At 35.1% G+C, this 26,116-nt stretch overlaps 3 protein-coding genes across 3 annotated transcripts; all 3 read right to left on the bottom strand.

Annotated features, from left to right (window-relative positions):
- Nucleotides 1-1,496: 1,496 nt before the first annotated feature.
- On the bottom strand, nt 1,497-2,459 carry LOC139017706 (olfactory receptor 8K3-like). Its single transcript, XM_070426310.1, has one exon. The coding sequence runs from the start codon at nt 2,457-2,459 to the stop codon at nt 1,497-1,499; it is 963 nt and encodes a 320-aa protein (XP_070282411.1).
- A 5,855-nt stretch (nt 2,460-8,314) lies between these two features.
- LOC139017705 (olfactory receptor 8K3-like) lies at nt 8,315-9,265 on the bottom strand. Its single transcript, XM_070426309.1, has one exon. The coding sequence runs from the start codon at nt 9,263-9,265 to the stop codon at nt 8,315-8,317; it is 951 nt and encodes a 316-aa protein (XP_070282410.1).
- Nucleotides 9,266-19,253: 9,988 nt separating this feature from the next.
- Nucleotides 19,254-20,201, bottom strand: LOC139017911 (olfactory receptor 8J2-like). The gene has a single exon (XM_070426526.1). The coding sequence runs from the start codon at nt 20,199-20,201 to the stop codon at nt 19,254-19,256; it is 948 nt and encodes a 315-aa protein (XP_070282627.1).
- Between the last annotated feature and the right edge of the window lie 5,915 nt (nt 20,202-26,116).

The raw sequence follows: 26,116 nt of genomic DNA, 5'->3' as shown, positions 1-26,116 counted from the left end.
GAACATAATTAAAGCATAGTGATTAATCACAAAAACAATATGTAATTACATATATGTTTTCCGATGGTCTTAGGTGACCCCTGTGAAAGGGTCGTTCGACCCCTAAAGGGGTCGCGACCCACAGGTTGAGAACCGCTGGCTTAGAGAGTTTGGAGTCACACTTTAATATACACTGGTTGGCTTAGAGAAAAATCAATTCAAGTTCTAAGCAGAGCAAACAAGCAGAATTTTTCTTTTTATTAAAGAGCCAGCCCTATGTGGGCTTAGTGGTTATCTCACTGGAAGCTGTGGCCTTGAAAACAACACAGTTCTATCCAATTAAAAAATACATCTGGCATGGCATGAGAGTATGGGCATATCTAGTCTCTGGCTTACAAGGTCAGACAGGTAAGTTTATCTTCCTTATTATTCAAGCAGGCTAGAAAGCAAAGTTTTTTTGTTTTGTTTTGTTTTGGGGTTTTATTTATTTATTTATTTATTTATTTATTTATTTTTTCAGAAAAGGGGCTTTCTAAAAATTGCAGAGCTGACTTTACAGAATAAGGGACTAACTAAATAGCAGAGGATTTCAAACAGTAGTTTTACAAAACAGGGGTTAGCCTTCTCAGTTTAACTTGTCATTTAATGTAAGATTAAATTAATCACTCATTGGCTCAAAATCCTTCAGGGTCCTTTTATCAATCAGAAGAAAGGGCAAGTTTTACAATGGTCTATATGGTCATACAAAGTCAACTTCCCTTACAATTTATTATTACATCTTCTATTTCCTAATCACATTTTATTCTTCAACCACCTTTGATTCTGATGTTCCATAATACAACAACAATATTGTCATTTAAAAACTGTTGCAATTACACTTGTCTCTCTGTGATATGGTCTTCTCTAGAGATCCATACATCCACTCACTCATATCTTCAAGTGTTTATTTAAATGGCACCCTTACTTACAACCTTAAAATTTAAACTCTATTCTGGCTGCTTGTTCTATTATATTTTTATATTGCTCAATACCATCCATCAGATTATACAGCTTAGTTCTCATACTGCCTCTATTCTGATTTTGTCTTAGCTCCATAAATAGAGAAATTTTGTTTATTACTCTTAAAAATGTAAGTATATTTCCTTGAATCAATCTATTTATATAATCAGGTATTTTTTATATATTTCAGGTATTTTTATATGCCTATACCATGTAATTTTGAATAAAATACAGAGGCTAGTTTCATAAAAATAAATATTTAATGCAAGCAAAAAAAAGCTACATGTGAGGACATATAGGAATGGCACCTAATCTGACTTTGAATATTTATATAAGTTAATATCTGAAATATAATCAGAAAGTAGTCATTTATTAGTGATATATTTTGTTTGAAAATAATAAATACTTTGCTTATTTCTATGCCTATCACACATTGATTCTTAACCATTTCATGAAGGTAACAATACAAGATTAAAGCAATCACAGTTAGTGTACATTGGCTAATACATAAGTTATTGCTACCATATCTTACAGTGAATTTTCAACAGAATGTTTGCACACATGCTCCAGGTTTTAGTTAAGGCATTTTTCACCTCCTTGTTCCTCAAACTGTAAATCAAGGGATTCAGCATGGGTATGACCAAAGTATAAAATAAAGAGGCCATTTTGTCAGTATCAAAGGAATGACTGGACTTGGGCTGCACATACATAAAGAATAGGGTGCCATAGAATATGACTATGACCATCAGGTGAGATCCACAGGTAGAGAAAGCCTTGTGCCTGCCCTCTGCAGAATTCATCCTGAGGATGGCAACCAGGATCAGAATGTAGGACACAAGGACTATCAGAAGAGATAAAACTAGATTAAAAGCTGCAAAACTCAGAATGATCAATTTGATTTCATGTGTGTCTGAGCAGAGCAAAGATATCAATGGCAGACTATCACAGTAGAAATGCCTGATGATATTATAGCCACAAAAGGATGAAATGAAAATTTTTGTGGTGATCAGCAAACACAAAAAGACACTGTATACATAGGGCATTGTGACAAGCAAGTGACATAATCTTTGTGACATGATGACTGTGTAGAGTAGAGGGTTACAGATGGCCACATAGCGGTCATAGGCCATTGCTGACAGAATACAAATTTCACTGGTGATAAACATATTAAAGAAAGTGAGTTGGGTAGCACACCAATTATAGGAGATTTTATGTTGATTGACAGCTAAATTCACTAGCATTTTAGGTCCTACAGTTGTTGAGTAACCAAGATCAGTGAAAGCCAAGTGTCTCAGGAAAAAGTACATGGGTGTTTGTAGCCTGGAGTCTATCTTGGTGAGGATAATCAAGCCCAGGTTACCCACCAAGGAGACTGTGTAAACAATGAGGAAGAGCCCAAATAATGGAGCCTGCAGCTCTGGGAGGTCCGTGATCCCCATTAGAATGAATTCATTCAACATTGTTAGATTGTGATTGTCCATCCAGGCCATTCAGGAAACCTATAATGGGAATAAATACACAGATAATCAATAAATGTCATGAACTATGACTAGAGATTTCCATTGTAATAAGTGATTAAAGGTTTAAATTTTTCATTTATGGCTTGTTGCTTTAATTGGTTACTCTAACACTTGACAGATCAATTACTTCTTGCCCTGCTTAGTGAAGCTCTTGACAGGTTTCTTAGATTTGACACAAAAGCACACACAACAAAAGTAAAAATACAGAAATTAGTGCTGTATCAAAATTATAAAACAGACTTTTGTGCACTGAAGGACATTATCAAATAATTAAAATGTGACCCACACAAAGTAATACAAATGCAAGTAATATATCTGTGACGGTTCTAGTATATATACTATACAAAGAACTTGTACAAATCAACAACAAAATGGTAAACAACTCACATATTTTTAAAAAGGCAAAAGACCGGAACAGACATTTATTAAGGAAAACATGCAAGTGACCAATAAGTACATGAAAAGTGGCTTAATAACATTTGTCATTAGAAAAATACAAATTAAAACTACACTGAGGTACTGTTTTACATCCTCTAGGACGGTTATTTAAAACACACACACAGAAAATTATAAATGCTGGCAACAGTGTGGAGATATTAGAATCTTTGAACACTTTTTTAGGTCATTTAAACTGGAATAAGCCAATATGAAAACATTTTGATTGTTACTCAATTAGCTAATCATAGACTTGTCATTATGACCCAACAATTTCACTCTTGGATATATACCCAGAAGTTAGGAAAACCTTTGTTAAACTTACACAAAAACTTACAGGTAAATATTCATAGCATTATTCCTAATAGTCAAAAGTAGATATAACCCAAACTCCATCAACTTTAAAAAGGATATAGCCAGTATGGTGTATCCATACAATGAAATATCAGTAATGCACAAAATGAAAAAAGTATCAATACATGTTATTACATGAATGATCCTTTAAGACATTATGCAGTGAAAGAAGCCAACTATAAAATGCCTCATGTTGTATAATTGCATTATATGAAATATCCAGAATAAGGAGATTGATAGAGGCAGAAACCAGTATATCTGTGGCTTGTTCAGGAACACTGAATTAATTCTCAAGAGACAATACACTTAGGGATGTATTTATAAGTCCTCATTGAGACTTTTAAAAAGTGGACACTTTTCTAAATCTATGCTAGAAAATACCAGTCTCTCCATATGTGAGAAGATATATTAGATAATGAAACACTAACCTCTTTTTTTTCACATGGATCTCTATTTATATTTAGATTATTTTATATGATAATTAAAGATGACCTTAAATTTGTTTTTACTTAATACTCTCAAAATATGTAACAAATGCAATGGGAAGAGCTTGGCATTGGACCTTCACTATAAAATTGCACTAAAAGTTCAGATCAGTTAAACTATATTTCCAGCTCTATCTCCCTTCCTCTGCCAGATACTGCTTTCAGCTCTAAAATAAGTGACAATAAATGAATCCTACGATGAGAGATCAATAAAATATTCATAATGTACATATTTCAACACCCAAGTCATTTTTGAGTGAGAATATAGAGAATTTTAGAAAGAGCTACTAAATAAATAGAGTGGAGCCTGGCTGGCATGGTTCAGTGGTTGAACATCGACCTATGAACCAGGAGGTCACAGTTCAATTCCAGGTCAGGGCACATGCCCAGGATTCAGGCTCAATCCCAAGTGTGGTGGGTGCAGGAGGCAGCCCATTAACGATTCTCTCTCATCACTGATGTTTCTATGTCTGTCTCCCTCTCCCTTCCTTTCTGAAATTAGTAAAAATATATTTTAAAAAATAGAGTGGAAAAGAAACCTTAATTTTAGGCATAATGCATATTCCTGCTTTATAATTTTGCAAAGACTGTTCTTTTCTTAAGTCTGTATTTGTGTATATTTTAAATTTATTCCCAACTTCCGTTAGATGTGCATTTAGTTATTCAAGATACAATTTAGTGGCATTTCAAAGACCCTTCCAAGGCTTACACGTGAGAGGGAGGGGACGTCTTCTTAGCAGACATGGTGGGACGGAGGTGCAGTGCCATTTATGCTGCAATATTTTGCTTTGGCCTCACCTCCCACTAAAAGTGATGACTTTTAAATAACATTGATCCTTTCAATGATATTTGTAAAGTTTGGATACACCTGAAAAATTTTAAACAGAGAAATGGCAAAGTTTATAAAAATATTGATAAAATCCTTTTAATTTAGAGGTAACTGGAAAACATTATGAATTTACCTTGCTATTTGAGATTAATAATTCTGAAACACATCCAATTAACTACAAATAACAATATCTTGTTTGACATCTTGATTAAGGGTCCAATTTAAAACAAATCTTTAGATCTTGGAGGTGGAGATTTTTAATGCTTCCTCGCTCCTCAGAGGTCTCACATTTACTACATCAATATAAATGTCTAGCTTTCATCAAAAATCATAATAAAGTAGCTGTTGAAACTTCATTTATTAAAGCAGGTTGTTAAAGCTATGGCTAAATCACTGAGTTGCAGTATTAAAGACTAACATTTAAATGGAGATGGGCCATGAAGTGTCCTTGGACCTCAAACAGGTCACAGAAGCAGGTACAGTCTACTCACCTCCAAGGAGGACTCTCACTGTGCTTCCGCATGATGTGTTCCTAAGATAACCCAATAAGAAGAATTTATGGGTTTCTTTGGTCTTTCGAGATCCTCCCTGGGGGGAAAGGATACAACTTGTTAATTATGCTTAAAGTATTTGAAAACTTTAAACAAAGCCGATGGGATGTCTGCTAATTGTGCAGGACATCTTTCTAGTCCCACACAAATACAGTTATGTTAGGTATCTTTCCTTGGTTTCTCTTGGTTATTGTTTCTTTAGGAGAAGCATTTTGGTTTTTTATTTTGCAAGCCTTAATTGTCTCCTCTAAAAGGAGTATCTGCTTATGATTTTACTGCTGAGGACATAATGGAGAAATGTTTGCACAATGTTTTACATTGTTATCAAATTCATAAGGGAAAATAGATATATGTAGCTATTTTCCCCTTATTTGTGGTGTATTAAACTTACTAAAGAATAATATACATATTAACAAATACATACATCATAAATGAATATTTATAAAATTAACACAACTGTGTAGTCAGAATTCAGATTAAGCAGCAATTACAACCACTAAAATAAATAAAATGTTATCAGGACTCAAAAAGAATCCTTCATTCTCCTTTCTTTATGCATTGTTCCCGTATACAAGCACAGTTCTGACTTCTAAGAGCATAGATTATTTTCACCTATGTTTGTTATTTTATATAGAAGAAATCATATACATTTTTTTGTGTACCTGGGCTCTTTCATTTAATATATTGTCATAGGTATTTCTAGAGTGCTCATCCTTATTTTTATATATAGTTCCATTTCATCACAAATTATTTATCCATTATTCTATTTTTGGTTCCAATTTCAAGGTTTTGTGATTAGTGTGATATTATTAACATTGTATTCCATTTTATGCTTGGAAAATAAAACTTATTCCACTTCTTAGGGATTTATAAAATGTTAAATTTGGATTTTTATAATCACATATTATTTATAAAAATATTGCCCTGATATGTACAATCTCCTGATAATTGTAATGAAAACAAATCAAGAATAAAGTTTTTGTGTAGTCGCAACTTTAAAGCTACTTTTTCCAACCCTAGTAAATGTACCACCCCTTCTACTCTTGATAAGCATTTAACACCCATGATGACCACATCTGCCAAACACATTATCCTCCGGTGGGCATAATTACTCAAGAACGGAATGGCTGCTTCATAGAGAATACACGTGCTAAAATTTAGTCATTTCTTCCCTTAGCTTTGCAAAGTTTGTTTAACAATATATACGTCCTCAAACAAGTGAAATAATTTTTGCTTTCCACATTGTCATCATTTTGAACTATTGTTCAAATTTTTGAATTTTAGCCATCTTGCTAGTTGTGTAGTGATGTCATAGTATAACCTTAACATATTTATCTATGGATCAATGACATTTTGAAGACATTTATGAATTTTGGGCTGTTTGATAGCTTTTGTTGTAAAGCATTTCTTCAGGTGTGTTGACCACCCTGCTTCCCCTTTCCCCCACAGTACATTGACGGTCTAGACTAGAAAATACTAATTTTAACAGTTAGGCAATTTGTTTTACAAATTACTGATATCAGTATTCTGTGTAGAGTATACGTGTTTCAGAAGTGTTCTCTTAGGATTTTATTTTATTTCTTCTGTGGTGTCTGTTGATATTTTGATAAATACAAATTTTATTTTGGATATAGATATATCTATGCATCTTTCAGTGTTATAATTTTTGTACTTTGTAAAGAAATCTTTGCTTATTCCAAGTCATGAAGATATTCTTTTTTTTTCAAGAAAATTTGTGCTTTTAGCTTTCACATTTATATTCATCATTAATTTTAAATTTAATGCAAGTAAAGACTAGGATTCATGTTTTACACAGGAAACCTAAATTAGCTAGGTCAGTCTACTAAGAAACCCTCCTCTCCTTAATATATAGAAGTGCATCTTATATTTGAATAAAGTCAAATCGCTTATGTGAGTCATTTATTGGACAAATTATTTTCATTTATTTTATTGGTCTTTCTACTTGCACTGATGGCTCTGTTTTTTAAATATGATTTTTGAGAGGGAGGCAGGTTTGGAGGGAGAAAGGGGAGGCAAGAGGGAGGGAGGGAGGAAGACAGAGAGAGGGGCATCCAAGGGAGAGAGATATATCATTAATAGATGGGTTACCTCCTGTAAACACCTGGACCAGGGATCAAACCCTCAACCCCAGCATGTGCCCTGACTTGGAATTAATCCTGTGATCTTTCAGTGCTCAAGCTACCAAGGCCAGAACCTGATGTAAGCGCTTTGTATTCTTCCTCCTTTTAAGATATTGCCCTGACTAACTTAGATGTTTTGCATTTACACATAAATTTGATATGAACTTAAGTATTAAAAATACTATTGGTATTTTAATTGTTAGTGCATTAAATCTATAGAAAAATGTAGGGAGCATTGATCTCATCACATTTGTTATTTCCAATCAATGGACATGGAATATTGCTACATTTATGTTTCCGTTAATAACTCAGTAATTATTTTGTAGCTTCTAGCAATGAAGTGATGCAAATAATTCATTAGTATGTTCTTTAAGTATTTTATAATTTTTTCGTGTGTAATCAATAGTTTAAAATTTTATTTTCATCTCCTTTTTACTAGTACATAGGAAATTGATTTTTTATATGCTTGCTTACCTTATATCCACCAATCTTGGCAATATTCACTTGTTGTTTCTCATGTTTAAGGTTTATAATTCTTTTGGATTTTTAATGTACACAATAATGTTACTAGAAAAGAATTACAATATTATTTCTACTTCCCAAAGCATATAATTGTTCATGTATGCTTTAAAAGGAATCTGAGATGCCACCAAGCAAAACGAACATCTGTATGTCACTATGCCAGTGTGGTGGGCACCTGTATATAATCAGCTTAACAATAACCCACAACCGTTGGACCAACTAGGCACCTGTATTTAAATGTTGTGTAAGATACAAGTAACATAACTACTTGGCAATGTGAAACCAGTTATTGGGGCTTTGATCTCTTACAGTAAAACCTGAGGATAAATCAGAGTTGAAACCAGAGGATAATCACTACTTCAACATCTATAAGGTGAAAACAACAAAATAATATTTCTAATCTCCCATGCCTTTTAGAGGTCACTGCTTTCTAAAGCCTTTCCTATATCACAAACAGGTTCTACACGTAATTTATTGCTTACACATTCTATATTATATTTTACCTAGGGCATTTGCTCAGGTTTTTCCATATCCTATGCAGGGCACCTTTCACTTCTTTGTTTCTCAAGCTGTAGATCAAGGGGTTCAGCATGGGTATGATCAAAGTGTAAAACACAGAGGCCATTTTATCACTGTCAAAGGAATGACTGGACTTGGGCTGTACATACATGAAGAATAGAGTCGCATACAATATAACCACCACTGTCAGGTGAGATCCACAGGTGGAGAAGGCCTTGTGCCTGCCCTCTGCAGAGTGCATCTTGAGGATGGCCAGGAGGATCAGTATGTAGGACACAAGGACTACCAGCAGAGATGAAACCAAATTAAACACTGAAAAGATCAGTATTATCAACTCAATGTCACGTGTGCTTGAACATGGCAGTGTCAACAAGGGAAGACTGTCACAATAGAAATGATTGATGATATTATGGCCACAGAAAGATGAAATAAAAATCTTTATGGTGGTTATCAGAGAGAGAAAAGCACTGTGGAGATAGGGGACTGCAACCAGTGCCCAGCATACCCTTGGTGACATGATGACTGTGTAGAGCAGAGGGTTACAGATGGCCACATAGCGGTCATAGGCCATGGCTGACAGAATGAAAAGTTCACTAATGATGAACAAGATGAAGAACGCTAGCTGGGCTGCACACCAATTGTAGGGAATAGTCTTTTGTCTAGTTACAATGTTTGCCAGCATTTTTGGTCCCACAGCTGTTGAATAACCAAGATCAGTGAAAGCCAGGTGTCTGAGAAAGAAGTACATGGGTGTCTGAAGCCTTGAGTCCATCTTTGTGAGGATGATCATGCCCAAGTTGCCCACCACGGAGACTGCATAGATGATGAGGAACACCCCAAAGAAGGTGGCCTGCAGTTCAGGGTGGTCTGTGATTCCCACTAGAATGAATTCTGTGAGCACTGTTAGGTTTTGTTGGTCCCCGCAGGCCATTACAGAACATGACTGTAGGAATAACCATCAGAAGAGTCATTAGGTTTCTGGAGATATCATCTGGAAACTCTTTTAGGCAAAGCCATTATGTTTACCAAAATCCCAGCCTTTAGATGTAACAATTTAAAGTAAGACCCAGCCCCATCTTTAAACCTAGAACCAAATATAGAAATCATTACAACCTTACTGCTATAGTAGCCATTTTATTTTTTGCATCACATACTGGTTATCATTACAAGGTGTACACAATCTATAGCCTATCACCTATGTATTTTTAGAAAAGTTTGGCCTATAGTGAGAATTCTGATATTTTTTCAAAATTGCTTTTTCATTTAAAATATGTATAGCCCAGCTGGCATGGTTTAGTGGTTGAGGGTCAACCTATTAATCAGAAGGACAGAGTTGTGTTCTTGGTCAGGGCACAAGCCCAGGTTGGGGGCTCAATCCCCAGTGTGGGGCATGCAGAAGGCAGCCAATCAATGATTCTCTCTCGTCATTAATGTTTCTATCTCTGTCTCCCTCTCTCTTCCTCTCTGAAATCAATTAAAAAATTTAAAAATATATATATGTAATTAAGTAAACATATCAAATTTTAGCAGTTATCTATAGTAATAAAAGCGTAATATGCAAATCAACCAAACAACAGTACGATCGTCAGGACAACCTTCCAGAGACCACCCTATGACACCCACTGGTGCCAGGCCAGCCAAGGTGGGTGCAATATGATTGATCTGGGGCTGGCCATCCCCCCATGATCGCCCTGCAGAGGGAGGCCCAGGCCACCAACGAGTGGGCTGTGGCAGGTGGATGGGGTCTCCCTCTGTGGGGGCAATCCATCGTGGAGCCCCAGCCAGGTGGGCAGGTCCTACCTCTTTAGGGCGATCCATTGAGGAGCCCCAGCTGGGTGGACGGGGCCTACCTCTTTGGGGTGATTGATTGCAGGGCTCCCAGACTGTGAGAGGGCACAGGGTGGGCTGAGGAACCCTACAACCCCCCGCCGAGGGCATGAGTTTCGTGCACTGGGCCTCTAGTTATAATAATAATATAGCTTTCTGCTTCTTGACCCTGCAACTTCACTGTCAATCTCTAAAGAAAACCATTACTTACTCATTTCATAGACTTTGTTTCTGTTCCTTATAACACCCATATCAAAATAGTATTCTCATTCCCATCTCTGTCTGACTTTTTAAAAATTGTATTCTTATTCCACTATGCTTTTATGCATTTTAAACATTATTTAGTGGTTTTTACAATGATAGAAAATAATTTTGTCACCTTGGAGAAGTGCCCAACAGGTTCACTTTAATGCACATAAATAATTTTTAATTTTTTTAAGAAAAGTACATCTAAAATGTCAGCAATTATGTGCTGATTTTTGGAGTTTCTGATATTTTCCTATGTTCCACACCAAATAAGCCCTGCATCTGTGCTTTATCTAACCTGAGCAAAAACAATTATCAGGCATTCCTGCACTTGCTTTGACCTTAGAACTAATATCTCTGAAATGATAGATTTAATATTGTAGTTATATTTTCTAGCATATTTAAGACAAGTAAAAATATTATTAGAACACATTTGGTGATATTCTACCTCAAGTTGTCTTGTAAATACCATTAATATAATTACCCACAAAAAGAACCATCATTCTAGAGAATGCTATCTCAAATGCCTCAGGGGATGGCAGGCAATATCATTGCATGAAGTATAAGGGTTGACAGGGAACAGTGGGAAATAGGTATTGCATGAATATTTTTAATTATTCAAATTTTACTTCTTTAAATGTACGTGGACAGGATAAATAATAATTTGATCCTAATAAAACCAGGTGGACATGGCATTGAAAGGAGTGGAGTATGTTTTTATATTTTAATTTGAGTATTACTCTTATTCATTTCATCTTCCATCAAGTATACAATAAATGTTTTGATTTAACACATTTTAATAGAAAGATTACATTTTTCTCTATCTATATTTTCTCAAATTCTTTTACCTTCAGATTGTTTTTAAGACAGATGCTTCCAAACTTTCATGGAAAAAAATATCATCTAAATTTTGTGCAAGCTCTTTCAGAGTCTAAAAATGAGCACTACACTGCAACTCATCCAGGAGTCCAGCAAAACCCTGGTTTAAAAAATAAAGAGTAAACAGCAAGATATCCATGACTACCATTCTATTTTCAGAGATGTAAATATCCTAAGCAGTATTAACATATCATTGACATCAGCTCTAAAAAATGTACAACAATACAGGTCACCATAATCAAGTCAGGTTGATCCCAAATTTGGCTGAATGGTTGAGTTTAGGAAAATCTATAAATATTATTTACCACATTATTATATTTAGAAAAATATGAACATTTGAATGACTAAGTAGTAATGTTTATAATGATCAAAACAATAAAATTAAGACTAAAAATAGAAATACCATGACTTGATAAGATATCTTATGAAAAATAGATTGAATCTGCTCTTAAAAGGAGAAAAATTAAAACTTTATTATTGAGACATATTATGGAAGTCTTATATACACGGATAGAAATAGTATGTTCTTGGCTTGCACCACTCAGTGTTATAAAATATTGTTTCCATTCAAATTAGTCAATTTACTCCAGAGTCTTCAATCAGAATCTCACTAGGAGATTTTGGAGAATTTGACACATTTAAAATGTATTTATAAAATGTAAATTAGAAAGAATAAATATGATAGTTCTGAAAAAACCTACACTGTCTGATATTAAAACTTATAAAATTAGACTTGTTGAGACAATGAATTGGCACAACAATGGACAAATAAAATATACTAGTGAATCAAAATAGGGGGGAAAATATGATTGTATACTGCTGTGGTGTGAAGACAGTGAGACAAAAATAGTCTTTTCAATAAATTGAGCTGGATAAAATGATCATCTCTATAGAAGATGATGAAATTGGATGTTTAGTTCATCCAAATAAAAATTAGTTCCATACTGGTCAAGAACTTAATGTCAAAAAAAAAATGTTTAAGCTCTTGAATTCTTAAAAACTAGAAGTTCTAAATGTCAGAAAAGGTACAATCAAGAATATCAGAATAGACATTCAAGATTAATTTGGCCGATTAAATCAGCCTCACAAAACTTACTCTACCCAAAAATTTATTTACAATATTAACAAAATATTTACCAAAAAAGTAAAAATAAATATTCATTAGCAGTAATAGAACAAGGAAAATGGCAAAGTCTAATGCCTTAAGCAACAAAAAGATATACCCAAAGAAAGGAAGATTCCACAGCAGTATGCATAGTTTGGCAAACCCCTTCAGGCCAACATCTACCTCATTTTACAAATCCCTGGAGTTCTGAAACTCAACTGAGTTGATATTTTTATCTGACCCGTCCCTGCCAATCCTGCTCAAGCCTTGATTAAAAAAATAATAAACAAACAAAAAAACACAAACAGAGAAACTGAGCAACAAGCCTGACTTTTTCCTGATGGAAGCACAGTCTTCAAGTTGCATCAGGACTTTGGGAATGGAGCTGAAACCCAAGGATGTCCACTTTTGCAAACACAGACACCCAATCTGAACTATTCTATAAAAATATGCAAATGACTTCAACTGTGTTTAACTGGGTTAGTCAAATTGTGAGCATTGCATTACTACCATTCAAAAATGGGAGAGAAAGTAAAAAGGGAAATTACGAAAAGGGAAGAATCTTGAATAGTTTTAAATATATGCCAGGCTCAGCAGTCCTTGGATAAGTTAACATCAGCAGAAATATGCACACATATTATTTTAAAATTATAAGAGAGGATGAACACCATACATTTCTCACCCAACAGAACTAATAAAACCACAGACTTTATACACATTTCCACTCCTTGTTGTGTAAACAACACTGCATTTTCTCAATAAGGGAACAAAAACTGCAATTACAAGCCACTTGTGAGGAATGTCAAGTCCATATACATTTTTTCTAATTACACCTTTGGAATCTGACAAAATGTGCTGCTTGACAAATCTTACTTAGAAAATAATAACATTTTTTTGTAACTTAAGATGGACAGTATTATACTCACCAAATGTGGGATTCAATTTCCAAACCACTATTATGTGGTTTGTCATAGTTGTTGAAGATTGAAATAAAACTGTAAAATTATTATAATCATATCCCATTATGCTAGATTCTCAAACGTGCTGGCAAAATTCTATGATTTGGGTGCTGTACTTGTGCCATATAACTGGGACCTGTGGAGGTATGGGGAGGCCTCCTATCCTCTTCTGTCCACCCTTCAAAAAATAATTTTTCCTATTCTTATAATTTTCCTATTTTCTATTCACTTGTAATTTGTGTAATTTATAACATAAAGAACAACAGATCAAGAAGAAAACTTCCCTTAATGCATATAGGTATATTACAAGAGAGGAAAAGAGTAACCAAGGACTCTGAAGTGTTTAAGGAGTGCTAAGGTCACCAATACTGATAGTAGGATACTTAAACTATTAGTATTCGAGCCATATACACTCATTTAGTAGCCATAACCCTGACCATCAGCATCTTTGCTTAGACAACATCCTAGGTGAAACTTTGAAAAAAAATATTTGTTGTTTCTTCAAAAAAGAGCAAGCATTTTTTGGTTTAGAAAATGTTTATGGTTTTGAATCCCAGTATAAATATAGAAGTCATAACAAACAGAAATGAGGACCCTTACTAATCTCAAAGAACATAAAACAGTGGCAAAAAAACATAGCATTACTCCATACAACATAGTTATAAAAAGAGCTTATTGATATGTATGCAATAAAGCACTGAGTCTGGCCTTGGTGATTATACTCAGATCTAAAATTTAAATTAAAGACAGGAATAAAAAGTCATCGCTGGAATTAATCTGGCAATCAGAGAATAAGTGCCATCTACTCACCTCCAATGGGGAATGGTTTCTCATTCCCCCAACTGGTTACAAACCTCACTGAAGTTGGAAGGATTTATGATTGCCTCTCTCCTCTGAGACACTCACCTGGGAGATTGCATTTTCTTGGTTATCCCCAAAGCATCAGAGAACAGGAGATTATGCGTGGTCGTTGTTAATTATCCAGAGTACCTTTGATCATTTTATTGAGGAATTTATTTTTACCTACAATTTACCTGCTTTCCTTTGTTATTATCTTTTTTTTTTTTTTACTGTATCTACTCAAACATCTGGATATAAATGTGTTATAAATTACTTTAATATTCAGTATTTTCCACAATGAATTCTTCTCAGTTTTATGTCTGAGGATGGAGACAAAACTCTTTAAATGTGTCCTGTAGTGTTTTAAAAGATTCAGAACAAAACAAAAATGAAGAATATGTGTGTGACTCTTACTTTTTTTTATATAAGGGACTACATTGAGTTAATACTCTCATTTCATACTCATAATCATCAGTTTTCATTTCCTATCTTCCACTTCCCTATTCTACACAGGAACTTCTTCTACACAAGTTGATATATGTCCTTAAAAATAATTACAGCCTTCTAAAGTAAATATAATGTACATTTTAATGTGCACATCTGTCGTCATATAACTCATTTTATACCTAAAAGTTCTCACTCGACTATCTCACACACACACACACACACACACACACACCAATATTTGGCTCACTTCTGTTTAATCAAATTATTATAATCTGGTCTACCCTCATTTAATATATATTTGTTTCCAATAGGCATTTAGTAATTGATCAACTCTTGACTTATGCATGTATTACTGCAATTCACAACTTTGTGTGTGTGGTCCCCACTGATCCATAAATGAATATCTCAGTAAAATATCTCCTGAAGTGAGTGTTTGATTTGGGAAAAATAAGCACATTTAATTATTTAAATAAAGACAAATGTATTTCAAGATTTCAATATATATTCCCCCATCAATACCCTAGATTTTAATACTCTGGACATTTATAAATAAGTACTGCTTGTACACGGTAAAGGATTTCAGTAAATCAGATTTACCTAGAGAGCTAACTAATTTTAGCTTTAAAACTAAAATTGTTTTAGTTGTCTTAATACATAATTCAAATAGTGGTTTGGATTTGAAATAGAAATATGCACTAAGCACAATCTATGTCAACAAAAAGTTCAGAGATTATAACACAGATGAATAGACACAACATTTTAATCTAGTTTTAATATTTGAATGTCCATAATTGTGATAAGATTGAAAATTTGGGATAATGCTGATGAAGTAGTTATTGGAGTGACAGAACCCTGACACCCAGCAGCAGAGATGGCCACCAGATCTTTGTCCTTTTTCTCCTGGGCACGTGGCTGGACTATTGCTCATCTTCCTTGCAGTTAGGGATGATGCAGTGGCTGGGTTCCAGCCTAACTCATGGATGTCACAGTGCTTTCCTCTCCATAAGTCTCCCCGTATACTTGTTCTGAGTGGCTTTTCAGAGCGATTTCTATTTCAGGGCTTGTAGTTTCCTGTTGTTGAATCATAAAATATTGGTAAAATGATGGAACATTATGAGGAAGGAAGTAAACAATGAGAAAAATGATTCCAACAGAATGAAGATGCCACCACAATCAAGGAAGTGTTGGCAGCTATTTTGATTATTCGGTGATTAAGAAGCAATATTTTGAGCATCCATAACACAAAAGTTTCCTACTTAGATAGTTCATGAATGGTTTTAAATTAATATAGTATAATCTCATGAGTCCATGTCTTTAAATAATCACATCTTATGACTGTGGAAACATTAATAACTTTTATCATTTAGTAATATATTCTATTGAATCTTTGAGCTATACCTTTTATAAAGTGTGGTTGTGTTTTACATTAGCAGCCTCTTCAGACCATTATAGCTCTAAATGCTTCTGTGATTAGAATCATTTTATAAAAGACACTAAAGGCCCAGTGCATGAAATTCATGCATGGGGAGGGGGGTCCCCTCAGCCCAGCCTGCACCCTCTTCAATCTGGGACCCCTCGGGGGATGTCCGACTGCCTGGGATTGAGCCTAAACCGGCAGTCGGACATCCCTCTCACAATCCTGGACCACTGGCTCCTAATCATTCACCTGCCTGCCTGCCTGGTATTCCCTAACTGCCCCACACTGCTGGCCTAATCGCCCCTCACTGCCTCTACATGCTGGCCTGATCACTCCTAACTTCCCTCCACTGCTGGCCAGGTCACCCTCTCTGCCCCCTCCCTGTGGCCTGGTCACTCCTAACTGTGCCCCCCACTGACCTGGTCACCCCTTACTGTACCCCCTGCCAGCCAGGTCACCCCCAACTTCCCCCCTGCCAGCCTAATTACCCCAACTTCCCCCCCCTGCCAGCCTTGTCGTCCCCAACTGATCCCCCCTGCTGGCCTGGTTGCCAAATACTGCCCCCTCTGCTGGCCTGGTCACCCCCAACTGCTTCCCATGCTGGCCTGGTTGCCCCACGCAGCTTGTTGTTCAGTTGTTTGGTTGTCCCTCACTAATCCTCCTGCCAGCCTGGTTGTAGGCAGTCATCTTGTGAGGGTGTGAGGGTTAATTTGCATATTACATCTTTATTATATAGGATAGACAGATAGGTAGATGATGATAGATAGATAGATAGATAGATAGATAGATAGATAGATAGATGATAGATATTTAGCTAAAATATATATTTTAATAACTAATTTGATATTTTAGTTAACCCCAAAACATGTACATTTTGTGAGATAAAGTAAAGAGTTTGTTTTCACAGCTTTTTTTGTCAAAATTGCTCTAACCCAGATGATATAAAAATACCTTTATAAGTATTGAAAGAATAAAAACCAAACCTGTACAGAAACTTGGAATAGAAGGTGACAACTGGGGGCATAATTTATGCAACAATCTCAAGCTTTATAAAGTAATAGCTCTGTTTATAAGAAGGAAAGAAAAAATTATAGTCTTTAATTAAAACACAGGGAGAAAAGAAAGGAAGGGCAAGAAGAAGGAGTAAAAGGAGTAAGGCTGGGGAATATAGAGAAAGGCAAGTGGGAAATTCAGTAGTTAAGTTACTCTAAGGTAGTGGTTCTCAACCTTCCTAATGCTGTGACCCTTTGATACAGTTCCTCATGTTGTGGTGACCCCCAATTTCATTGTTACAAATTGAACATAATTAAAGCATAGTGATTAATCACAAAAACAATATGTAATTATATATGTGTTTTCCAATGGTCTTAGGCGACCCCTGTGAAAGGGTTGTTCGACCCCCAAAGGGGTCGCAACCCACAGGTTGAGAACCGCTGCTCTAAGGAGTCCTGATGCTATAACAACCTCTTTTTGGCCTCTTTCCACCCATATCTGAAGTGAGTTTACTTCATTTTCAAATGATTTATTTGAAAGGGCTTTTTCATTTTTGTGGAGGCTGCTAGCAGAAGTAGCCTTCAGAAGGCAGGGAAGATAGATGTGACCTATGACAATTGGACAATTGGTGAAGGCCTGTGGACTTCCAGTGAGAGAGCATTAGCTGCTCAAACCAAACTTATCTCGCACTTAAGGGACCAGAAAATCTCCATTGAAAACCTTAAAATTCTCAATTTTGCTTTTGAATTTAAAAAGTATGAATTATGCCAATTTCTATTATCTTTACTTTGTATGTCATGCCCACTCTTCTTTACTCTATTAAATGTTAGTAATGTTTTACACATGCAGACAAAGATATTGCTGGGGCTGACCAGCAGATCCTCAGTGATGGATGAATGATTATTCTGACACAACGTTTGCTGTGAAAGAGAGAGCTAAGGGACTGCCCGGCTAAAGGAAACAGACAACCTTGATTGCCTGCCTTGTTAGGCTTTTATTGTAGCAGCAATTTGAGATAAAGTTTATCTTTTAAATATAATCAGTAGGGTAAGTAATATTGGGAGGACACACATGTTTATAGCGTCTTTTAAGCAAGGACACCCAAAACTTAAGCATAAGGGTTCCAGTAAACACCTGGGGGTCTGCAGGTGTACAGACTTGTTTGAAAAGGTCAAGAGATAATTAGGGGCATCACCTTCGGCACTCCCCTAAGTCTGAATTCTGATAAACAGGGTGGGTGACCTTCCACACACTTCCCTTTTTTCAGAATGCCCTCCTTACAAACTTTCCAACCAAGTCTCATGCTTCTACACAAGATATGGCACATAATGATTGTCAATATTTGTGGGGCCGGGGGGGTGGTGATGAGTTCCCTTCAGAATTACTGTCACTTTGAAGACAACAACATTCTTGTCTAATAACATGTCACTTCAAAAGCTAATAATAAAAATGATAAAATAAGTTTTTATTGTTATGATTGCATAACAGACACCAAAGTTTTTAGTATAAGGCGATAATTTTGAAAAAGTCAAATATATGTCATATTTGGATGAATAGCAATGCTTTGCTTTGTGTATATACACCAAGTGAAAGGCATGATAATGTGAGAGGGATAAAAAGTAGACTCCCTTTTTTACATATTTTTTCAGCCTGTTTTGCCACATGACCTATTTCTTCTTTTCATGACTAAGCATTTTTTTGGTTTAGTTTTTATTTTCCTCTTAAGGTTCATTTTTCCCCCCCTCTGTGACATAAATATATTTTAAGCTCAAGATAAAAGTGGGTCCAAAAGGTTGAGAAATTGATGGACAAAATGTTACAAAAAATAACACAACTTTTACTAGCTGAACAAAAGTATCTTGGCAAGGAAGATGATCTCACTCAACCACTTTGCAAGAAATGAATCATGCATGCCTTCACCACCAGCCATTAGATTTTATCATCCTTGTTTAGAAACTATAAAAACCTTTTAATAACTTTGACTTTGTTTTAAAATGTGTTTATCTTATTATTGTTTATTACTTATGTCACTGGTGCTTTCTTTGGTCAATTAATGCACTTTTCTAAAGGGACAATTGGGTATTTGAGGTTGGGTAAAAAGGATAAAGATTTCTCCCATTGAAATCAATAGAATTTTAAACTATTGTTTCTTTTTTTTTCAGAAGCAAAAGAAAACCCATAAATGAAGATAGTTGTTATTTTAAATTTACATTAGTTTGAATGACTGACATGGGTTATCCCAGAATCTCTTCAATGCCTCCTTCACATCCTTGTTCCTTAGGCTGTAAATAAGGGGGTTCAGCATTGGTATCATGAGGGTGTAGAAGACTGAGGCCATTTTATCAGTATCTAATGAGTGGTTGGTCCTTGGTTGCAAATACATGAAGAGAAGGGTCCCATAGAAGATAGTGACAACCATCATGTGAGAAGCACAAGTGGAGAAGGCTTTTTGTCGCCCCTCTGAGGAACGTATCCTCAAGATGGCAAGGATGATGTTAAAGTAGGATATTAAAACAGCAATCATAGAGAAAATCAAATTAATTCCTGAAAAGGTAAACACAGCTGTTTCTGGAATATAGGTATCAGAACACGACAATTCTAACAAAGGGATATTGTCACAGTAAAAATGGTTGATTACATTGGAAGAGCAATAGGACAAAGAGAACACACAGGAAGAGACAGTCAGTGCTGTGGTCAGACTGAAGAAGTAGGCAAGGGACACCAGCAAACGGCAGATCTGTGGAGACACGATCACCATGTAGAGCAGGGGGCTACAAATAGCCACGTAGCGGTCATAGGCCATCGCGGCCAGCATTAAAATCTCAGCAGCAGTAAAACCTATGAAGCCACCCATTTGCACTGCACATCCATAGTAGGATATACTTTTCTTTGAAACCAAGAAATTAACCAGCATTTTAGGGGCAATGACAGTAGAGTTGCCAAGATTGACGATAGCCAAGTGCCGGAGGAAAAAGTACATGGGGGTCTGAAGTCGAGAGTCAACACTGGTGAGAGTGATGATGCTCAGGTTCCCAGCCAAGGTCAGCCCATAGGTGACCAGGAATACAAAGAAGAGTGGAATCTGCAGCTCCGGATCTTGTGAGATGCCCATGAGAATGAATTCGGTCACCTGCGAGAGATTCCCAGGAGCCATTGATTTTGTTGCCTTCATCAATTAATGAGGAAAATGAAAAGAAATTAATAGACAACAAACTTTTCTCTTTTCAATGCCATATTGTTAAATGTTTCATGTAAAATTAGTTTATTTTTATTGTTCTTCATTGCTCTTGAATTATTTTTAAAACTTATTTTTATTAACTATATTGGAGTGACATTGGTTAATTGAATTATATGTTTTGCGTGTACAATTCTATGATATACCATGCGTATATTGATCAGTTTATTTTTGTTCAGACCTTAAAATTCAAAAATACAATCTCCAGAGACCAGTTTCAGGATCTTAAAACTGTTTGAATAAGCTGCTAATTTATTTTTAGTCTCTCCTGAATATAGTTTGTATTGGATGGATACACACAATTTATTATATTATTATATGTATTCATATATGTATATATTAATTATATTAACATTTACAATTGCATGAATATATATGTATATATATATATGCATGTATATATTTACTTGTACACACATGCCTCTGAGTGTGAGTGTGTTTATGTTTCCAATGATAGAACAGAGTTACCTATAAGAAACAGATGACCCAGAAGGACTTCCAGTTATTTTTTCCTTAGCTGCCATAGGCCTTCTCTTCAGCCTATATCTTGCCATCATTATCCTTGGGAATTTCAATATTTCAATAGGAAATAGTCAGTATACTGGGATTTTCCTTATTAATTTCCACCACACTATTCTGTTTCAGCTCTCCACAGACCACACCTCAAAACTGTTCCTTAGTATCACTCAGAAACTGTTTCCACTTCATTTAATCATATTTTCTTTCTTTTACCAAATAAGCCAGTCCTGTCCTATCGATCTAACTTCTAATTGTTGAGATTTTTCTCTATTGTTTTGTTCTGGCAGCCTTTCCTTCTCTTTCCAGCTTATGCCTCCTTCCTTTAAATTGTTTAAAGCCTGTTTTGATTTTTTTAAGTTATTACTTATAGTTTTCATTTGTTAAAGTTTGAACATTATGTTTTAATTGGATAGAAAGTGAATGCGGGACAATGCTAATGTTATTGATTGTGCGCCCACTCTGTGCCCAGAGCTGTGTGAGGCATTTTGAAATAGTTGGTCTCATTATTCTGCAGGAAAGTCCTAAAAAATAGATTTAATTATTTCAAAGTCTGACAGAACAATGAGGTTTATGAGATTAAGTGAATCAAACATAGTTTATACAAGATATTGGTTAATGAAATGCTTTTATGGTTTCTTTTGTATGTTTTGTTGGCTTAGTTGATAGGTTGGTTGGCTAGTTTCTTTTTAGTTCACTAATTACTAGCTGTGATTTTTTTTCGGTGTTTCTATTTTTGTATTGTGTGAATTAAATGAGATAATGCACATGTATCGGTTAGTTGGCATAGCTTCTGGTAACAATGAATGCAAAATAATTGGTACCAGTTGTTTATATTACTAGCATGTTTTGAAATAATCTGGTTTATTATTTCAGCTCTGGTACCCCATTCAAACTTACTGAGGGCTTTATAGTTAACATAGAAATAGCAAGTGGATTATAATTCTGCATATTCAAGAAACTGGGACACAGGATATCCAGCTACATGTTTAATAAACAAGTCAGGCTGTGCTCTCCCACAACCCGATTCTTTTAAAACAGTGGTGTTTGTTTGTTTTCATTTGAAGATGCTTAGTTCTGTACATCAGATATGTGTCTACTGAGCTAATCTGATGGTGTTGCACTTCAACTAAAAAGAACTGCATAGTTAAGCTTTTGATGGAAACCACCGTGGCAATACTCATTGATGAAAATATTCCTTTTTTTTTTTTTTTGCTACACATCAAGCAACTCTGTGTGTTTTCCTCTGAGATAATATACTAAATAAACTCATCCTTAACAAGAACAAAATAGAGAATCAACAATAGCAATTATTGACTATCTACCATGAATTTGTACAAGTAGCTTTTGAAAAGGGGGGTATATTATTATATCCTTACCTATTATGTATTTCCTCTTCAACTGCAGTATAACTGAAGGCAAAGCTAGGGTTGCTTTTTATTTCAGTTAGTATATGTCACTGAAATAAAGTTTCTCTAGAACAGTCTGTTTTTCTTGTTTCTTCAGAACTTTGTCTCATTTAGCATTGTTCTCTAAAAGAACAATTTTAATTTTTTACAAATAATTTTTTCTCATTTGTTTTTGAATATAAGTAGTTTATAGGCCTACCAAGATAATACATTCTCAGCAAATACAAATTTTACAATGTACCTATTTTTAATCATTTTATCTTATAATTTTAATAATACATGATAGGGCAAATTAATTTTTAAACAGCTTCTGATATGATTTCAAGACTATGTTTCATTGAGATTACTCTACTCTATGTTTAATTGAGATACATATTCTAACTGTAGAGTATGTCTTAAATTTATTTAGAGATAGGTTGTGTTAGGAGCGAACACTGCATCCTGATATGATGCTACACATCAAGCTTATTTAGTTTATTTAGTATATTATCTCAGAGGAAAACACACAGCGTTCCATCAGCAACTAATTGTTGACATCAGGGAATCTTTTCAACCTAAGGTTTATCACCCCAAGCAATGTCAAAAGAAGGAAGGGGAGAACAAGTTGTTTTTCTTGATGGTAAGTAATTTTGTAGGTCTTTCTTGAAGACATAGATCTTATAGACACTTGAGAAGTGTTCTATTTGGTGTAGAATACCCTCTAAAACAGTGGTTCTCAACCTTCCTAATGCTGCGACCCTTTAATACAGTTCCTCATGTTGTGATGACCCCCAATTTCATTGTTACAAATTGAACATAATTAAAGCATAGTGATTAATCACAAAAACAATATGTAATTATATATGTGTTTTCCGATGGTCTTAGGCGACCCCTGTGAAAGGGTCGTTCGACCCCCAAAGGGGGCGCGACCCACAGGTTGAGAAGCGCTGCTCTAAAACATCCATCAATTCTGCCAGTTCTATGGTAAAAACAAAACAAAACAAAACAACATTCCTTTTTGGATTAAGGTGAAATATACTCCCCATAATGACTATTCATTATTTTGTCGAAATGCTCAAGCAGTCCAATTTACCAGTGGGAATGCTGGACACTATTTTTTAAGTCATACCACCATCACTTCCACTTAGCAATCAGTGGGCGGAGCTGAGAAAAGAGAACAGAGCAGATAACATTTTGGTCCTGGGATCTGATTTGAATTACGCAACTCTCAAGATGCTTGGTCCTCACATCCAGAATTAGTAATAAGTATTTGCTTTAACCTACCTGTACACAAAGATCTGCTGAGACCTCCTCCTAAGGTTGATACAGGAAGCATGTCAAAGAGTTTTAGTCCCTGAACACCTTCATACTAAAATATATTTGTATGTAGTCCCAGTCCCTAAACATGAGAACCAGAATTCCCAAAGTTCTAATTCCCCCCTGGAAAGACAAATTAAATGCTCAGTAATCTAAGTCTCCATGCAAAAATTTCACCCAAAGAATGAAAATTGTGGAGATAGCTTAGGGACTCTCCTAGATAATGATATGAAATGACAATCACATGCAATGATTCCATTCTTTGTTTTAAATTGCCCCCCTATATTTGGGAAGTGTTGCTGGCCCTTGTGATGCACAAGATTTCACTTTTCAACATATTTGTAAGAAACCCACACACAAGTCTACATTCACACACACATAAATATGCAGAAAAATGACAGTAGAAATACCATATTTTTATCACTCACATCATAAAATAGTTTTCTTATAAGGTTCATTATTTTAAAGCAATACATAATTACATACAAGCTAAATTTCCATTGATTCAACCTCTCTCATTCCCATTCCCTCCACCCATCTAGAGAAAACAACTATTAACTATTTCAACTTTTTTTCTGTTTTCCAAATGCTTTTATTTAATTTTATTGTGGTAAAGACACTTAACAGGAGATATAACTTCTTAACAAAGTTTAAGTATACAACACAGTGATACTAACTATAGGCACAGTGTTGCATATTGTGTCTCTAGAATGTAACCATTTTTCTCAGCTAAAATTTTATACTTATTGAATAGCAATAACCATTTTCCCCTTAACCCAGTCCCTGACAACTACCATTCTACTCTTTGCTTTTATGTGTTTAACTATTTTATATACCTCATATAAATGATGTTATGCAGTATTTGTCCTTCTGTGACTAGCTTATTCCACTTAGTATACTTATTCTTTACCCATATTCTTCTTAAAAAAATATTTTTTTATTGATTTTTTACAGAGAGGAAGGGAGAGGGATAGAGAGTTAGAAAAATCGATGAGAGAGAAACATCGATTCAGTTGCCTCCTGCACACTCCCTACTGGGGATGTGCCCGCAACCAAGGTACATGCCGCCCTTGACCGGATTTGAACCTGGGACCCTTGAGTCCACAGGTCGAAGCTCTATCCACTGAGCCAAACCAGTTAGGACCCATATTCTTTTTTTTAAAAAAAATGCATTTACTCTAATGTTCTTGGACACATTTTTATACCTACATGTACATATTATGTATGTATATGTAGTATATATACATTGTAAATATGTATGTATAATGCATATATATTATCTATAATAATTAATGCATAATATGCTAATTAGACAGGATGTCATTCGGGATGTGATTCCAAATGAAGCCAGTGGCCAGAGTGAAACCTGAGTCCCAGGTACCAGAGGGAAGCCAGTGCTGGCAGCCGGGGGAAGAAAGGCCTGCTCTTGCAAGAATTTCATGCAGCGGGCCTCTAGCAATATATAATTGCTAGTTATGTGGTTTTAAAATTCAAATAATTGGATTATTAAATTTATATAAGTGGATTTAAAATGTTTACATCATTCTGTGCTTGGTATATATATTCCTTAACCATCATATTTTGAGATTTAGTAATCTTCATTGTTTTGGATTTGTTTTCATAGAGTAGATGGGCATTTCAATTGCTTCTAAATCTTCTCTGTAACAAACAATAATAAAGTTTACTCACAGATAGTCTCAAACTTTTCAATTTTTGCCAATGTTATATCATTTTACATTCACATTTTCTAGATCATTATCAATGTTAATTGTATTTATTAGCCTAAAGCAGTGACGGTGAACCTATGACAAGCGTGTCAGAGGTGACATGCAAACTCATTTTTTTGGTTGATTTTTCTTTGTTAAGTGGCATTTAAATATATAAAATAAATATCAAAAATATAAGTCTTTGTTTTACTATGGTTGCAAATATCAAAAAATTTCTATTTGTGACACAGACCAGAGTTGAGTTAGGGTTTTTCAAAATGCTGACACGCCAAGCTCAAAAGGTTCGCCATCACTGGCCTAAAGGTTGCTTTTGAGAATTGTCCATGTGAATTCTTGGCCCATAGTTCTATGCAATTTTAGCCTATTATTTAATTTAACAGATGCATAACTCATCTATTTTCTCTTGTCCATGGCTAGTTCTTTTGCTATGTTTGTGATCATTTTTTTCATTCAGACATTTAAAATTTTAAAGGATAAAATTTATCCATCATTGTGATTTTAGCTGTTTTTGAAGATTCCTTCAATGCTAAATGAGAGAGAGAGAGAGAGAGAGAGAGAGAGAGAGAGACAGTCTTTGTTCTCATTTGCTTTGTTTGGATATGTAAAGATAATGAATATCAGTGATCATGGTTTAGTTTGACATTTTAAGGAAGGATTCATGGTGGGGTGAGCCTTTTAAAGTAGATAAGATAAATGCAGAGGCACTGTGGTAGGAATATATGACAGTAAGAGATGTTGTGCATAATTGTTGAGATGTTATATAAACATAATAAACCCAATTTATAAAATATTCTTAGGTTGGACTCTAATTCTAAGGAGATTATCTTGTTGAATTAAAAAACAAGGACATTATGAACGTAGGCAGGTGCCCGTCAGTAGGTGAGTG

The sequence above is a fragment of the Myotis yumanensis genome, unplaced genomic scaffold (genome assembly GCF_028538775.1).
Source record: "Myotis yumanensis isolate MYYU_CA2020_CCGP unplaced genomic scaffold, mMyoYum1.0.hap1 SCAF_10, whole genome shotgun sequence".
In the NCBI taxonomy this organism is placed as follows: domain Eukaryota; kingdom Metazoa; phylum Chordata; class Mammalia; order Chiroptera; family Vespertilionidae; genus Myotis; species Myotis yumanensis.
The sequence above is the reverse complement of the archived record's forward strand: the minus strand, read 5'-3'. Positions and strand labels throughout refer to the sequence as shown.